Raw genomic sequence first — 15,562 nt, 5'->3', positions numbered from 1 at the left:
TTTCTTCTCTTGACAACAACCACTGTGTATTATCTATGGTGAAAATCAGTTCCGTTTAGCAGGTTTTAGATTTTTTTAGGCACAAGAATTATTGATAACTAAGCAAAATTAAGCTTACTAATATTTTTATCCTCTAGAAACAGCAGTAGATAGGCAGATCACCTTTCCTTTGTCTCCAGCTCTTAACATTGAAGTGGAACAAAATGGGAACCCATCTCTGGTTGATTTGAATGAAGAAATGCAGCACATGGATGTAGAGGAGTCACAGTGTGAGTTCAACCACAGACTGTTGTCCCTGGCAGTAAAGGAGTAGTGGTCCTAATGCATTCTATTGTGAGAGACTTCCTTGTGGCTTGCAAAAGCTCGGTTTTAAGAGTATGATTAAAACGTAACTGCTTTGGCACTGTGCTGTAACTTTCAGTTCTTCGTTGCAAATATAGCTGCACTAATACTTGTGTTCAAGTTTTTAATGCCTTGTGATTTGAAATCAAGTCATGATTTTATAGATACTTTCTTGAAAATCAAGATGAAATATAAAATGAGAGTGGAAAACAACACATAACATAGGTGATTGATTATACTTCCCTAGCATGATGATGATTGTTTGGACACTTCGAATGTATTGTATTTTGTGTGGTGGTATCATGTAATGGGATGGAAATGTCTTTAGTCAATATTCAATAATACACTGAAAGAAAAATATGTATTTTTCTTTTTAGGTCTTAGGCTATGTCCATTTTTAGAGGATCATAAAGAAGACATTCTGTGTGGCCCAGTATGGCTTGCTAGTGGTCTTGATCTATCAGGTCATGCTGGAATGTTGACATTGACAAGCCCCAAACTTGTTAAAGGTAAAGTAACTTGTTTTATAAAAGTAGAATAAATAATACCAGTATAATAAAAGGATGCTTTGAAAATTGATCACAAAAATGCTGTTTTTATTTTTTAAACTCTCAGTAGCACGTCCAGCTTCCTATGTGTGAGGTTATTATCAGCTGGCATACGTTCCTATTTATGTGAAACTTTGATTCTAGGTTTTAGGGGTCTCAGTTTGTCTTTGAGATATGGTTATATAGCTTCATCACAGTTTTGTGTTTTAAGAAATTACATAGTGTATAGGGTTTAGCATCACCCAGTGGGTGGTTTTGAAATGTACATTCCTAGATAAAAGTAAGTTTTATATATACAAGTCTTATTGTACTTCATGACTGTATGTTATTTGTTCATATAAGATTTGAGATCCCATGATGTGTTTGGGTTCATTCTGGAAAGTAGTTGTATAAAAAATCGTATCTCTTGTATTGCTTAGAGTGTAAATGAATTTAGTAAGAAAAAAAAATGCTTAGACAAAATGGGTACTCATTACATTGCATGTCCAAGGAAAGACTTAGGGTTTTGCAGTATTTTATTTTTCTTAATCATATCTCCCCCATGATCTCACGATCCTTTTTCTTTTCTTTTTTGAGGCAGGGTCTCTATGAGGTCCTGACTGTCCTGATATTCATTATTTAAATCAGACTGATTTGGAACTGAGAGATCCATCTGCCTCCAGAGTGCTAGGATTAAAGGCCTGCACCACCACACCTGGCTCTCAGGATCTTTAAAATTATAGAACTATGATTGTAAAATTTTAAGGGAAGGATAAAATTATGTATTGTGTCAATGGAAAGTTTGAAGCAGGAGATTGAGGTGGAGAGTCATTTCAGAGCCTAGTAGACTGTCCAGTAGTAAGAAGAGTGCCACAGTATTGGGACTACTGGACTCAGAAAGAAACAAATCTAGTGTGGTCCAGAATAGAAGCAGACAGAAATGTGGAAAATTGTGGGGTAGTTACTGACATATTCAGAGATTTAATACCTGCTACGATAGCACTCTGGTGGTTTGTTAGGTGTATTTATTTGAGGATAATTTACATTATAGATGAGATCTATGAGACTGCATTATAGGGTTAGTAACTGTTGAATTCTTTCTTTCTTACAAAAGTTTTAGTTAACTCCAAGGTGTAGGTACTACTATATATGAGAAGGAACTGAACCACAAGAAGGTTATTTGTCACACGCCTGGAATGAGTTACTACCCAAAGGCTGGTAGTTATAGCAAAACTGTTTTTCTTCATTCCTGAAGCCTTTCTCTCTCCTTCCTTCCTTCCTTCCTTCCTTCCTTCCTTCCTTCCTTCCTTCCTTCCTGCCTCCCTCCCTCCCTCCCTCCCTCCCTCCCTCCCTCCCTCCCTCCGTTTCTACATTTCTACATTTCTACATTTCTACATTTCTACCTCTACCCCCACCCAAGGGTTTTTCTGGCTGTCCTGGGTCTGCCTCTGCCTCCTAGGTCCTATGATTAAAGTCTTGCATCACCACTGTCCAGAGTAAAAATATGTTACTGATTTTTTAACTGTAACTACTAAAGTGCTTAGTATATACGTTTACATACATAACATGCATGGACATAAAGAAGTTTGGATTAAGGTTCAAGAGGTGGCTCAGTGGTTAAGAGACAAGAGTTCAATATAGTTTCCCTTTCTAGGAGTTTAAACACCTGTTCACCAAAGGCAGTGAACTCAATATGAGTATGGACATAACTTAGATCACACATATGCATAATTAAAAGATAAAAATAATCATGTAAAAAAGGCTATAGATGGAGAGATTGCTTAGCTGTTAATAGGACTGGCTGTTTGTTCTTCAAGAACACCCGGTTTCAATTCCCTGCACCCACTTGGCAGATCACAACTTTCTGTAACTACAGTCCCAGGGGATCTGGCGCCCTTACATAGACACACATGCAGGCCAAACACCAGTGCACATAAAAAAATGAATTAAAAAGGCTAGATAGCTCTTAGAGCACATGCTACCATAGTCATTTGTTGACAGTACTCCCTTATAGACAATTTACTTCTGCTTGTGTTTTTGTATAGTGTACAAAATTTCCACCATTTAAGTAAATAACATCACTAGAACAGATACGCCAAATGATTTCTATAGTCCAAATTTTTCTCATTAGAACAGATAGTATTTAATGATTTTTATAGTCATAACTTTTGTGTTTTGTTTTCAAGATAGGGTTTCTCTTTGTAACAGCTCTGGCTGTCCTGAAACTCACTCTATAGACCAGGCTGGCCTTAAACTCAGAGATCTGCCAGCCTCTTCCTCCCAAGTGCTGTGATTTAAGGTGTGCCCTGTCAATGTCCGGCACAATTTTCTATCTTAGATTCTTTTTTTTTTCTTTTTTAAATTAAATTTTTTTCCATTTTACGTATCAACCCCAGTTCCCCCTCCCTTCCCTTCTCCTGCCTCCTCACCTCCCTTCCACTCTACCCCCATCCACTCCTCGGAGTGGGTAAGGTCTCCCATGGTAGCCAATAAAGTCTGGCATACCAGGTTGAAGGAGAGCCTAGCCCTCGCACTGTATCAAGGCTGAACAAGGTATGCCACCACAGAGAATGGGCTCCAAAAAGCCAGTTCATGCACCTGGGATAAGTCCTGGTCCCACTGCCAGGGACCCCACAAACAGATCAAGCCACACAACTGTCACCCACATTCAGCGGGCCTAGTTCAGTACCATGTAGGTTCCTGAGCTGTCGGTCCAGAGTCAGTGAGTTCCAACTAGCACTGGTCAGCTGTCTCTGGGTTTCCCCATCATGATCTTGACCCTCTCTTCTTTTTTCTTTTGAATGCCGAAGTTTTATTGAAGGAGGGAGGACGCCTTAAATATGGGCTTACGGCACAATGGTAGAACCCCAGTGGGGAGAAGTTTGCTTCTGTGGTTTTCTTTCTTTCTTTCTTTCTTTCTTTCTTTCTTTCTTTCTTTCTTTCTTTCTTTTTCTTTTTCTTTTTCTTTTTCTTTTTCTTTTTCTTTTTCTTTTTTTTTTGGAGCTGAGGACCGAACCACCTCAGGCCTTGCGCTTGTTAAAAAGCGATCGCTGTACCACTGAGCTAAATCCCCAATCCTGCTTCTGATGTTTTACAATCTTGCATCTAAGCTGTTAACGCCCAGTATGCAGGATACACAGACGAGGAGCTTCCCTTAAGCATTCAGGAGGGTGGAATCCCGCAGGGAGTTAGCATAGGGAGGATATGAAGGTCAAGGTTGGCAAGCAAGGCAACAGTTACCCAAAATGGGGGCCAGGGACCTATAGCCCCCCCCCCCCCCACTAAAAAATGAGCTTCTGACTTAGGTTGTGTGGGATGTCAGCAGGTCACCTTACCAGTCATGGAGACACCTGTCCAGGCCACACAGGCATTCTGTCTTAGGTTGGTGAGCGCCTCCCAGGTATTACCCGTCTTTGAATACTCATTATCAAACAGTATCAATCATGTGAGAGCTGTAGAGTTAACTGTTGCCAAAGATATCTTAGATTCTTAATAAAGCTTTATTTACTTTGCTGTTGTGTCAAAGTTGTTCCATTATGTAACCAGAAGGTATAAATTGGAATTTCTGACTTTGTATATTTTTCTTTTTGTTGAGTTAATACTTACCTTCCTCCATAATAATGAACAAGTTTACTTTTTTGGTGATAAGTTTTCCATCTCACTCTCCATGTCTCCAGGTATGGCAGGAGGGAAATACCGCTCGTTTTTAATCCATGTCAAAGCAGTGAATGAAAGAGGAGCAGATGAGATGTCTAGCAGTGGAATGCGTCCTGTTGTGAGACTTCCATCTCTGAAACACCAGGGTCACAAGGGCTACTCACTTGCCTCTCTCTTGGCAAAGGTTGCAGCAGGCAAGGTATGAACCTGATATTTGGACAGGAAAATGCTGCAGCTGAGGTTTGTTGGAAGATGTGTTTCCCTTGCTTGATTGTTTGCTGCTTGGTCTGTAGGTAATTTTTCCCTGCTGTGATTTCAAAAAACATAATTAAGATGTTTTCAGTTAACTTTGGATAAGTAATTTAGCTATGCTTTATCTCCGCTCTGGTTTTTCCATCAGGGCTTCTTTGCATAGCCTTGGCTGACCTGGAACTCGGTCTGTAGACAGGCCTGCCTCTGCCTCCTGAGTGCTGGGATAAAGGCGCAGGCCACCACCACCCAGCTAATAACTTAGCTTTTATAATAAACTGTACTCACCCAATAGAGAGTATTTTTAGAGGGTACTTCCCTCAGGGGCTTTTTTGTTTTTATGACTGTTTGAGAAGACTGCTTCTAAATAACTTTAGAGACAGCCTTGATTTTCACGGCTAATTTCCTACAAGTATGTGACATTCTTCATACTTGTCTGAGTGTGGATTTCTCTCAACTTGAGTTTTATTTCTTTGATTCTTTTTTTTTTTTAAAGATCTGCTCATCTAATTTGCACTGGTGTTTTGCCTTTAAGTATGTGTATGTGTGGGTGTTGGAGCGCCTGGTACTGTGAGCTGCCATGTGAGTGCTAGGAATTGAACCTGTTTCTTCTGAAAGATCAGCAGTTAACTAACTACTGAGCCATTTCGCCAGCTCCATTATCATTCTTAAGAAACATTAGCAGCCAGGCAGTGGTGGTGCACGCCTTTAATCCCAGCACTTGGGAGGCAGAGGCAGGCGGATCTCTGTGAATTTGAGGCCAGTGTGGTCTGCAGAGCAAGATCCAGGTAAGGCGCAAAGCTACACAAAGGAATCCTGTCTCAAAACCAGAAAAAAAAAAACACCTGAAAAAACGAAACAAACAAAAAAAGAAACATCAGCAGTATTATCAGTAGCACCCCGTCTCCTTGAGTTTGCATAGGTCTTCCAGTTTCTCAAGGACTTTCCAGAGTTGATCCTCAAGTAATTCTGAAGTAGGCCAGAGCTGGAGATTGGACTCAAAGTTTTGGTTGCTTTTTTGTTTTGTTTTGTTGTTGTTGTTGTTGTTGTTGTTTTTTTAAATAATTATTGGGCTTTTAAAATCTTGACTATATTTTTGCTATTAAAATTTTGTGAAAAATAGGCATTTACCAATTTAATCTAAAATTTATTTTTTGATTGTATATTTAGGAAAAGTCCTCTAATGTTAAAAATGAAAATGCAGGAAGCACTCGGAAGTCTGAAAATCTACGGGGCTGTGACTTACTTCAAGAGGTGTCTGTCACCATTCGGAGATTTAAGAAAACTTCAATTCCTAAGGAAAGGTAATCAATCACATCACATTAGTCTGCTATTCTTTTTCCTGCTTGTTGTTTTGAGACAGGTCTCAGGTACTTCCAGCCTGACATTGAGCTGGTTCTCTTGCCTCCAACTCCTACATCCTATGATTTAAGATGTGCCTCACTACGTGTGTAAAAATGAACTCATGATTGAACGTTTTCACCTGGAAGTAATTGTTTGCTTTCCCATTCTCTAAGTAAATTATAGTCTCTAAGGATATATTTTTTTAAAGATGTATTTATTTATTATACATACAGTGTTCTGTCTGAATGTGTCCTTGCAGGCCAGAAGAGGGCACCAGATCTCATTACAGATGGTTGTGAGCCACCATGTGGTTGCTGGGAATTGAACTCAGGACCTCTGGAAGAGCAGCCAGTGCTCTTAACCTCTGAGCCATCTCTCCAGCCCACTAAGGATATTTTAATTGCTTTCAATGCTTTATTTCTGGTCTCTATATTACTTACTGTGTATGAGGAATGGTTAAGAAATGTAAGAAGCATTATTTGAGGCCACAACTACACTCCGTTAGATCACATAATTGTAAGCTTGCTTTTTTAAAAAAAGACCCTATGAAGTCTGTACCTCATGTAAGATTATTTAAAAATAATTTTTATCCTTTTATTTTTATTCTTCTCTTTTGCATTCTTAGGCTTTGAACCTAGGGCCTTAACTATGCTGGCAAGTCCTCTGCTACTGAAGGACCCAGCCTTGAAAGCTTTATTTTTGATATTATTTTAAATGAAACACTATATAACGCCCCATGTTGCACAGCAGTATTCTGATTGTTCTGTATTCACTGGTATAAATACACTGTGTATCTCTTTTTAGGGTTCAGCGTTGTGCCATGTTACAGTTTTCAGAATTTCATGAGAAGCTTCTGAACACTCTTTGTAGAAGATCTGATGACGGGCAGGTCACCGAACACTCTCAGAGTCTTGTGTTGGACGCTCTTTGCTGGTTAGCTGGAGTTCACTCAAATGGACCTGGCAGGTTGATAATTAGGATTTTGCTTACCTTAATGATTGTCCCTTGGCTGCTAAGGTTCAGAGACCAAATGAGACTCTTTTTTTTGCTCTTATTTTGCAGCTCAAAAGAAGGAAACGAGTGCCTGCTTTCAAAAACACGGAACTGTCTTTCAGACATTGTTCGTGTGTGCTTCTTTGAGGCAGGACGAAGTGTAGCCCATAAGTGTGCCCGTTTTCTAGCCTTGTGCATTAGGTTGGTGTGTTTTTATTTCAAAGCATACTTTAGTGTTTCTATGGTTTGGTGCTGATATTTTGTCTATGTCGTAAAATGGAATTTGGGGTCTTTGCAGTAAAATGCAATGTCACTGGGTTTAATTCTGCAACAGTGAGATTTTGACGAGCGGTGCCCTTCCCCCAGTCTTACTTCTTGATTGTTCATTACCTTATTCCTTGTCTTGCTGAGTCCCCTAATGTCAGCTAACGCTTATCAGCCCTTCTAGTAACCATACTCGTCTAACTTGGGAGAAAAGTCTTGGTGCTTGCTTTTTTAAAAAAGATTTTCAAATACTATGCCATGTTTAGGATTGAATTTAAATCATAAATAATGTCTTTAAATTGTTTCTTTTTTCATGAACAATTTTTCAGTAATGGCAAATGTGACCCCTGTCAGCCTGGATTTGGATCTGTTCTGTTGAAGGCTTTACTTGATAATATGTGCTTTTTGCCAGCAGCAGCAACTGGTGGTATGTAAAATTACTTTACTAGCAAATAATTATAGTGAATAATTTAACCATTACTTACTCCAATTTGTTCTGTAGCATATCTAGATTATTATAACATTTTGGTATTGGGTGTGCTTGTGTTTGTGTATAGGTGCACCTGTGAGTACAGGTGCATTTGGGGGCACTAGAGATTCTCAGGTATAATTTCTCATAAATGTTTTCTACCTTACTTTAGAGTCAAAGTCTATCATTGGCCTGGTACTCACTATGAGGCTAGTCTGGGTGTCCTGTGAGTTCCAAGTTTCCTCTTGTCTGCATCTCTCCAGCATGCCATAGTGTCTGTTTTTAATGATGTGTTCTTAGAGCTTGGATTTAGGTCTCCCTGCTCATCTATTAGGTACTATACTACCTAAGCCATCTCACTAGAGATATCTGTATTTCTTGAGTGTTAGTAACGTGTGGTTCATTGTGCATATACTTTTTGTTTTATAATGGGAGGGGTAGGGGAGACGACTCTGTAGTGCAGGACACCTGTGCTGTGCCTGATGTGTTGAGTTGTCTCCCTGGAACCCAGGTGGCTGAAGGAGGGGACTAACTCCCTGAGGTTATGCTCTGATTCCCACACGTGCTCACAAACACAGCACCCACACCTCTGCCCATATGCTGTGGCCTTTGTATCATACATACAGATCTACATAACAAATAAATGTAATTTAAAAAATAATAATTACTGGCAGTAGATAAGAGGCAGAGTATGCAGTGCCCTAGGAGACTTGGAAGGGGCTGTAGCGCCTCTAGAGTTTGAGTCATAGTATTATGAGCTGCCATGAGGAAACTGGGAACCAAACCTAGGTTCTTTGCACAAGAAGCAAGTGCTCTTAACTACTGAGCCATCTCTGACCCTTAATGTTTTTATAGTTGTTTCTCATAGCATTCTATAATGTTCTAGTTTATTCATTTCTTTTTTGGTTTTTCGAGACAGGGTTTCTCTGTAGCTTTGGAGGCTGTCCTGGAACTCACTCTGTAGCCCAGGCTGGCCTCGAACTCACAGAGATCCACCTGCCTCTGCCTCCCAAGTGCTGGGATTACAGGTGTGCACCGCCACCACCTCTCGGCGTTTATTCATTTCTTGACTCACCTAATTTTGAGACAGTCTTTATAGATTATGGCATTTTGCATCCTTTTGCTCACTGCAATTACCCTCTGATCTTTCAGTGTCTTAAGGATTTTTATGGTTGGCATGTACTAAGATTCTTTATTAAGGTGTCTGATGTGCCATGGTCCTCTTATTCGTGCTGCCTTGGTGATATCTGACCTGCACTTCCGAGTGCTGCTCCATTCATTTGTTGAAGTGTACCAGATTAAGCTCACTGCCATCAGGTGTTTTGAACAATTTTATATAGAGGAACTGTGTTTAGGCACAGTTAATATGGCACTTTCTGTCTCTGCTTTTGTGGCTCTTTCTTACATGTATATATTTTTGTTTTGTTTAGTTTTTTGGAAATGGTGTCTCTGTGTGACTATGGCTATTCTAGAACTTGTTGTATAGATTCCTGTCTTTGACACCTGAATGCTGTAATTAAAGGTGTACTCCACCATGCCTGGCATATTAATGTACTCAACATAAATTTGATTAATTTACCTCCTGCAAAGTGTTACAGTTCCTTAGGAGAATATTTCTTCTGTATTTGTAGATGGGAGGGCCTGCATGCCAGGGTGCACATATGAAGGTCAGAGGGCAGTCTGCAGTGTGGGTTCTGGGGATTGGACTCCCTTTGTCAGACTTGGAATACAGGTGCTTGTTCCTGCTGCATTCTTTTACCAGCCCTGGAATTCTTAATCTAAGACTTCCTCAGGATGCTGGTTATGTTATTAGTAATCTAGAACTCTTTGTTCTTCCTAAATTGTTAAGGATTATCTTTCTGCAACAGGGAGGTGTCTCTAGCATAGGAAGCTGTATTTATAAACATGTAAACTGAAGTGGTGTGTGGTGGAGAAGAAGGAGCAGAAGGCTTGATTCTGTTGTTGTCTCCAGGTTCTGTCTATTGGTATTTTGTCCTGCTGAATTACGTCAAGGATGAAGACTTGGCTGGGTGCAGTACCGCTTGTGCAGCTTTACTCACTGCCGTGTCCAGACAGTTGCAGGACAGGTTGACGCCCCTGGAGGCTCTACTGCAAACAAGGTTTGTTTTCATATCTTAAATTATGAACAGTGCACACAGAATTGTTAATTGCCAGGTGACTTAGTTGGGGTGTCTATTGCTGTGAAGAAACACCATGACCAGGGCAACTCTTATAAAGGATAACATTTAATTGGGTCTGGCTTGTAGTTCAGAAGTGTAGTTCATTATCACCATGGTGTCGTACAGGTGGACGTGAGGCTGGAGAAGGAACTGAGAGTTCTACATCTTGATACACAGGCAACTAACTGGAAGTCAGCTGTGACAGTGGACATAGCTTGAGCATAGGAAATCTGTTTGTTTTTTGTTTTTTTTCGAGACAGGGTTTCTCTGTGTAGCTTTGCGCCTTTCCTGGGACTCACTTGGTAGCCCAGGCTGGCCTCGAACTCACAGAGATCCACTTGGCTCTGCCTCCCGAGTGCTGGGATTAAAGGCGTGTGCCACCACCGCCCGGCCAGCATAGGAAATCTCAAAGGTCACCCTCTAACAAATCCCACATCTCCTAATAGTGTTGCTCCCTTTTGTGGACCCTTGTCTTCCAGAACACCACACTAGGTACACTTGAAGTAGTGTTTTACCTTAAAAAGTATATTCATTTTGTGCTAAATATTCTTCTAAATGTAATTTAGTCTAAAGGTCACCTTCCCATGTTTTCTCTGGAACTATTTCCTTCCACCATTAGTACCATTCTATAGATGTTTATTCTGAGGTATTTTGTGAAGTTTATTTTATATGGTTTTCTTGTTCTTGTTGTTTTACCTGCGTGTTATGTCTGTGCACAGCATGCATGCAGTGCTTATGGAGGCTAGAAAAGTGTTAGATTCCCTTGCACTGGAGTGACAGATGGTTGTGAGCTGGCAGCATCAACCCCAAGTTCTCTGGAAGTATAGTTTGTGTTCTTACTATTCAGCTATCTTTCTGGCCCCAAAGATTCTTGGCTGTGCTAATGCAAGAGGCATGTAATGTCATATATTAATGGTCAAACTTTATATAGGTATAATTATGTAAATTGCTTGTTACAAAAGTTACAGTTTTTTCTGGTCTTCAACTTTTAAAGACTGTATTTTATATGTATTTTACACATGTGCACTGTATGTGTAATTGGTTCTTGTGGATGTCAGAAGTGGGTGGCACATGACCTGGACTTAGAGTTATGAATGGTTGTGAACCTCCATGTGGATGCTAGGAATCAAACCCTGGTCTTCTGTAATAGCAACAAGTGCTCTTCACCAGTAATCCATCTTTTAGTCCCTGGTTTTCAGCTTTTAAAGTTGAATGTTCCTTTAGTTAGAGCACTGCTCTTCTAATATGTTTGGTTATAAATCCTGATTTTGATGAAAAATTTCTTACAGTTTTATTTATATATTTATTTATTGTCATTGTAGTGATGGTGTGGGAGAAAAGAGTACTTTATTTTTAATTTTTTCAAGACAGGGTTTCTCCATATAGTTTTGGTGCCTGTGTTGGATCTCTCTCTGTAGACCAGGCTGGCCTCGAACTCACAGAGATCCACCTGCCTCTGCCTCCCGAGTGCTGGGAGTAAAGGCATGGGCTGCAGGCGCCGACCGGCTGAGAGTGCGTAATTTTTTTGGTCATTTTTGTTTTCTTCCTTTCTTTCCTTGGACTGTAGATAACAGTCTCACTGCGTTGACTGCAGCTCACTTGAGTAATCATCACCGACTCTCTGGATAGTGTTTGGGAATGTAGTTTTCTCTGTTTTTAGTCAAACTGCTTTTGAAACAAAATAGGTAATTTTTTCATTAAATGACTAAGAAGTAAGTTGTTTTCTGCATTATTTCATTTCTCAGATATGGATTATACAGCTCACCGTTTGATCCAGTCCTTTTTGACTTGGAGATGAATGGTTCTTCCTGTAAGAATGTATACAATAGCAGCATTGGTGTCCAGTCAGATGAAATTGATTTATCGGATGTTCTTACAGGTACTGACATCTTTTATTAAGTGAAGAAAACACAAATAGTTCTGTAATTTATTTATCTTTCTACATGTTAGGTTCTGAATTTAAGTTATCATCTCTTTATTGTAGCTGTTCCATTTTGTCTTCAGAATACTAAAGTTTTTTTTTAAGAGCTTAGCCATAGTATCTCTGAACTATTAAACCATTTGACTTAATATATTAATTTCTTTGTTATTTAAAAAAAAAAAAACCCAACTATGAAAAGAGTAAATTATGTTAGTAGTCAGTAGTTGCAGAATTTTGGATATTTTAGAAGTGCAGATTAAGTATCCTTTATAGTGAAGTATGCCAGTATTAAAAACACAAAAAAGCAGCTATCAAAATTTAAAACAACTCCCGATTCAATGTGAATGGTTGTTGTTGCAATTATTTCACTGTCATTTTACTGCTCAAGAGATTTCCTACATGCCGTACGTGTCTTATTACTGTGAATCCTTGCTTTTATTCAGCTTTACTTTCATATGAAGGAAGCTAGTATCTTTGTTTGCAGATTTGCCTAATGTGCCTTTTCTTGAAGTAGTTTGTGAAGTTTGTGTATCTTATGCTAATTAACGTTGGTGTAGTAGTCATGATTATTGCTACTTCATGCCCTTTATGGATTATCTTCATGCATTATGAGCTTTCCTCTCTGCACTAGGCAATGGAAAAGTCAGCAGTTGCACAGCTGCTGAGGGAAGTTTCACATCTCTCACTGGACTTTTAGAGGTGGAACCCCTGCATTTTACTTGTGTGTCAACTAGTGATGGAACCAGAATAGAAAGGGATGATGCAAGTACGTTTACTGGTATATACCTTCTTTTATTACATTCTTTATGTGGTAATGTACAAAACTGATATGCACCTATTTGAATATAAGCTTATATATGTAAAGTTGAGATCTCTTCTGCATGGTAAGTAGAAAACATATGAGAGAGAGGGATGTTAGGAGTCACTTTGTATTGTATCAAGATCAGTTCATCTGTTTAACCAGTAAAAAGTACTCCTTTAAGTCCATTCATTTTTAATATGTGCATGCATTTCTAGGAACTTTTTATTATGAGAAATATCAGCCAGATTGAAAATAGAAGGAAGAGTAAGGTAGATATATATTTCCATATCTGTCTTCAACTATTGGATGATAGCCAGTTTTGTTTATAAATTTGATATCCTTACATTGTTTGTTATACTTAAAGTAAGCAGTAGTTTTTGTTGGTCTTTAACCTACCTATAATCACTGGAGTACTTAATCCAGACTGGGCTTTACAACAAGAGCCTGTGTTAGTGAGGTCTTGCAAGTGTTGCGGTGATGAACACTGTATGAATGTGGTAAGTGTTGGTATTGATCAGACAAGCAGCTTCTACATTTAACAGTTAAGTCTATAAGTCATGCATATACTTACCATTTAAAATTTTTTTCTACTACCCCACCCCCTCACATTTTTAGGATTAATGTTTGAATATAATTCTGTTTAGGCATGAAAAGATGAAAATTTTTTATAATAAATATTTGTGTTTTAACTGGGTGGCAGCTGTGCATGCCTTTAATCTCAGAGGCAGATGGATCTCTGTGAATTAGAGGCCAGCATATTCTACAGAGTGAGTTCTAGTACAGCTAGGGCTACACAGAGAAACAAAAACAAAACAACAACAAAAAGAATATATGTATTTTGGCCTAAGTCTGTATTTCTTCCGTAGAAGGACTTGAATTGTTTCTTGAACTGATTTGCTGGGTATCTTATTTTAAGCAAGTGCCATTTTAACCTCTCCATTAATTTAACAGGCCTATTATAGCTCAGTGGTAGATGCCAAGTGTGCTGAAGAATTCCTAGTCCTGTCAAAGAAGCAGATAAAAAAATACCAACAGCATTAAAAAATAACAACAACAGACGGAAGTCATAGTTTATAATCCTGAATTTTGATTATAGAGTGCTTGCCTAGCAAGTGCAGGGCCCTAGGTTTGGTCCTCAGTTCCGAATAAACAAAACATCAAACAAGCAAACAAGTTTTAAATAAATTTATCAGTTCATTTTAGTGTGTTTTTCTTCAAAATTTTCTTTGTGCCTTTTCATTGTAGAAATAACCACTAAGTGTAGTTTATCAAGTGGGTGTGTCCCCCCCCTCTCTCCCCCCCTCCCCCCCCCTCTCGCTCGCACGCACGCACGCACGCACGCACATATAAATTGAGGTTCTAGTAAGGTCAAGATTCCTTCCTTCCTTCCTTCCTTCCTTCCTTCCTTCCTTCCTTCCTTCCTTCCTTCCTTCCTTTTTTGCACTGTGGTCATTTCATTACAGGAAACTTTTTTTGTGTGTGTTTGTGGAGCTGAGGATCGAACCCAGGGCCTTCTGCTTGCTAGGCAAGCGCTCTACCACTGAGCTAAATCCCCAACCATGTTTTTTTTTTTTTTTTTTGTTGTTGTTGTTGTTGTTTTTGTTTTTGGTTTGGGTTTTTCGAGACAAGGTTTCCCTGTGTAGCTTTTGCGCCTTTCCTGGGACTCACTTGGTAGCCCAGGCTGGCCTCGAGAACTCAGAGATCCGCCTGCCTCTGCCTCCCAAGTGCTGGGATTAAAGGCGTGTGCCACCACCGCCCAGCTTAGAAAACTTTTAAAATTAGAAATAGTGATCTTTTCTTGGGCCCCGTCATAAGATTAGGAATGAATGCTTTTTTATTTTTAAGAAAAATTGTGTTTGATTTAGTAGTGTTTTGAAGAGGTTAAAAAAAGTATTGGGGTAAGAGCAAACATGTTTGTTTTGCCTCTCTAACTTTAGTCCTGGCATACCTGACACCCTCTTTTAGCTTTCAATGGCACTAGGAACATTTGTACACTCCTACATATTTAGGCAAAGTAAATCATATACATAAAAATAAAGCTTCAAAAATTGTAATGATAAAGTTTTAGGTCTGGCCAGGCGGTGGTGGCTCACGCCTTTAATCCCAGCACTCGGGAGGCAGAGGCAGGCGGATCTCTGTGAGTTTGAGGCCAGCCTGGGCTACCAAGTGAGTCCCAGGAAAGGCGCAAAGCTACACAGGGAAACCTTGTCTCGAAAAACAAAACAAAAAACAAAAAAACAAAACAAAAAAAAGTTTTAGGTCTGAATAACTGCTCTTTGTATCTCTGGTTCATCCTTTCCTGCAAAGCAAGCAGTGGAACTATTTCTTTTCCACACTCATAGGTAGTCTCTGCACATACTATGTTTCTTTTTCACAGTCATAACTTTTGCCTGAGCCTCCCTCCTTTTAGGAATTGATGAATGAAAGCTGCTTCCTCACTTTAGATTCAGTGTCTGTGAATGGGTTGTAACAGTATCTCAATCACATAATACAGCAGCAAGTAATAGTCTGCTTAATTAACTCTGTTGTTTTGAAGAGAAGATGTATGTTTACGCTGGCTCGGGTTCCAAACCCAGCTTCATCACTGTGAGCCTAGCTCCTATGTCATTGCGGAATCTGTTGAAGATTGAATTCATGACGTTTGCCTCATGTAGTTAATGATCTGCTAAGTGTGGTAGTTCATTAAGAGTTTCACTTAGGTGCTGGACATGTCACACCCTTAATCCCAGCAGTCACGTGGCAGAGGCAAGTGGATCTCTGAGTTGTTGCCAGCCTGGTCCGCAGACGAAGTTCCTGGACTGCCCAAGCTACACA

At 39.5% G+C, this 15,562-nt stretch overlaps 1 protein-coding gene across 11 annotated transcripts in view; it reads left to right on the top strand.

Annotated features, from left to right (window-relative positions):
• Birc6 (baculoviral IAP repeat containing 6) overlaps nt 1-15,562 on the top strand; it is a 185,646-nt gene that overhangs the window by 64,909 nt on the left and 105,175 nt on the right. For 6 of the 11 annotated variants that reach the window (XR_004943402.1, XR_004943403.1, XM_036171149.1 and 3 more), the window contains exons 13-22: nt 138-269; nt 720-851; nt 4,547-4,725; nt 5,946-6,079; nt 6,924-7,085; nt 7,182-7,313; nt 7,706-7,803; nt 9,818-9,965; nt 11,771-11,904; nt 12,578-12,724. Coding sequence is in view for 9 of the 11 variants with exons in the window: in XM_036171149.1 (XP_036027042.1) it covers nt 138-269; nt 720-851; nt 4,547-4,725; nt 5,946-6,079; nt 6,924-7,085; nt 7,182-7,313; nt 7,706-7,803; nt 9,818-9,965; nt 11,771-11,904; nt 12,578-12,724 (1,398 nt within the window). In the remaining 2 variants the exon portion in view is untranslated. The remainder of the gene's footprint in view (nt 1-137; nt 270-719; nt 852-4,546; nt 4,726-5,945; nt 6,080-6,923; nt 7,086-7,181; nt 7,314-7,705; nt 7,804-9,817; nt 9,966-11,770; nt 11,905-12,577; nt 12,725-15,562) is intronic. The other 5 variants (XM_036171154.1, XM_036171153.1, XM_036171155.1 and 2 more) reach the window with 4 other exon arrangements.

Source organism: Onychomys torridus, chromosome 21, assembly GCF_903995425.1.
Source record: "Onychomys torridus chromosome 21, mOncTor1.1, whole genome shotgun sequence".
Classification (NCBI taxonomy): domain Eukaryota; kingdom Metazoa; phylum Chordata; class Mammalia; order Rodentia; family Cricetidae; genus Onychomys; species Onychomys torridus.
The sequence above is the reverse complement of the archived record's forward strand: the minus strand, read 5'-3'. Positions and strand labels throughout refer to the sequence as shown.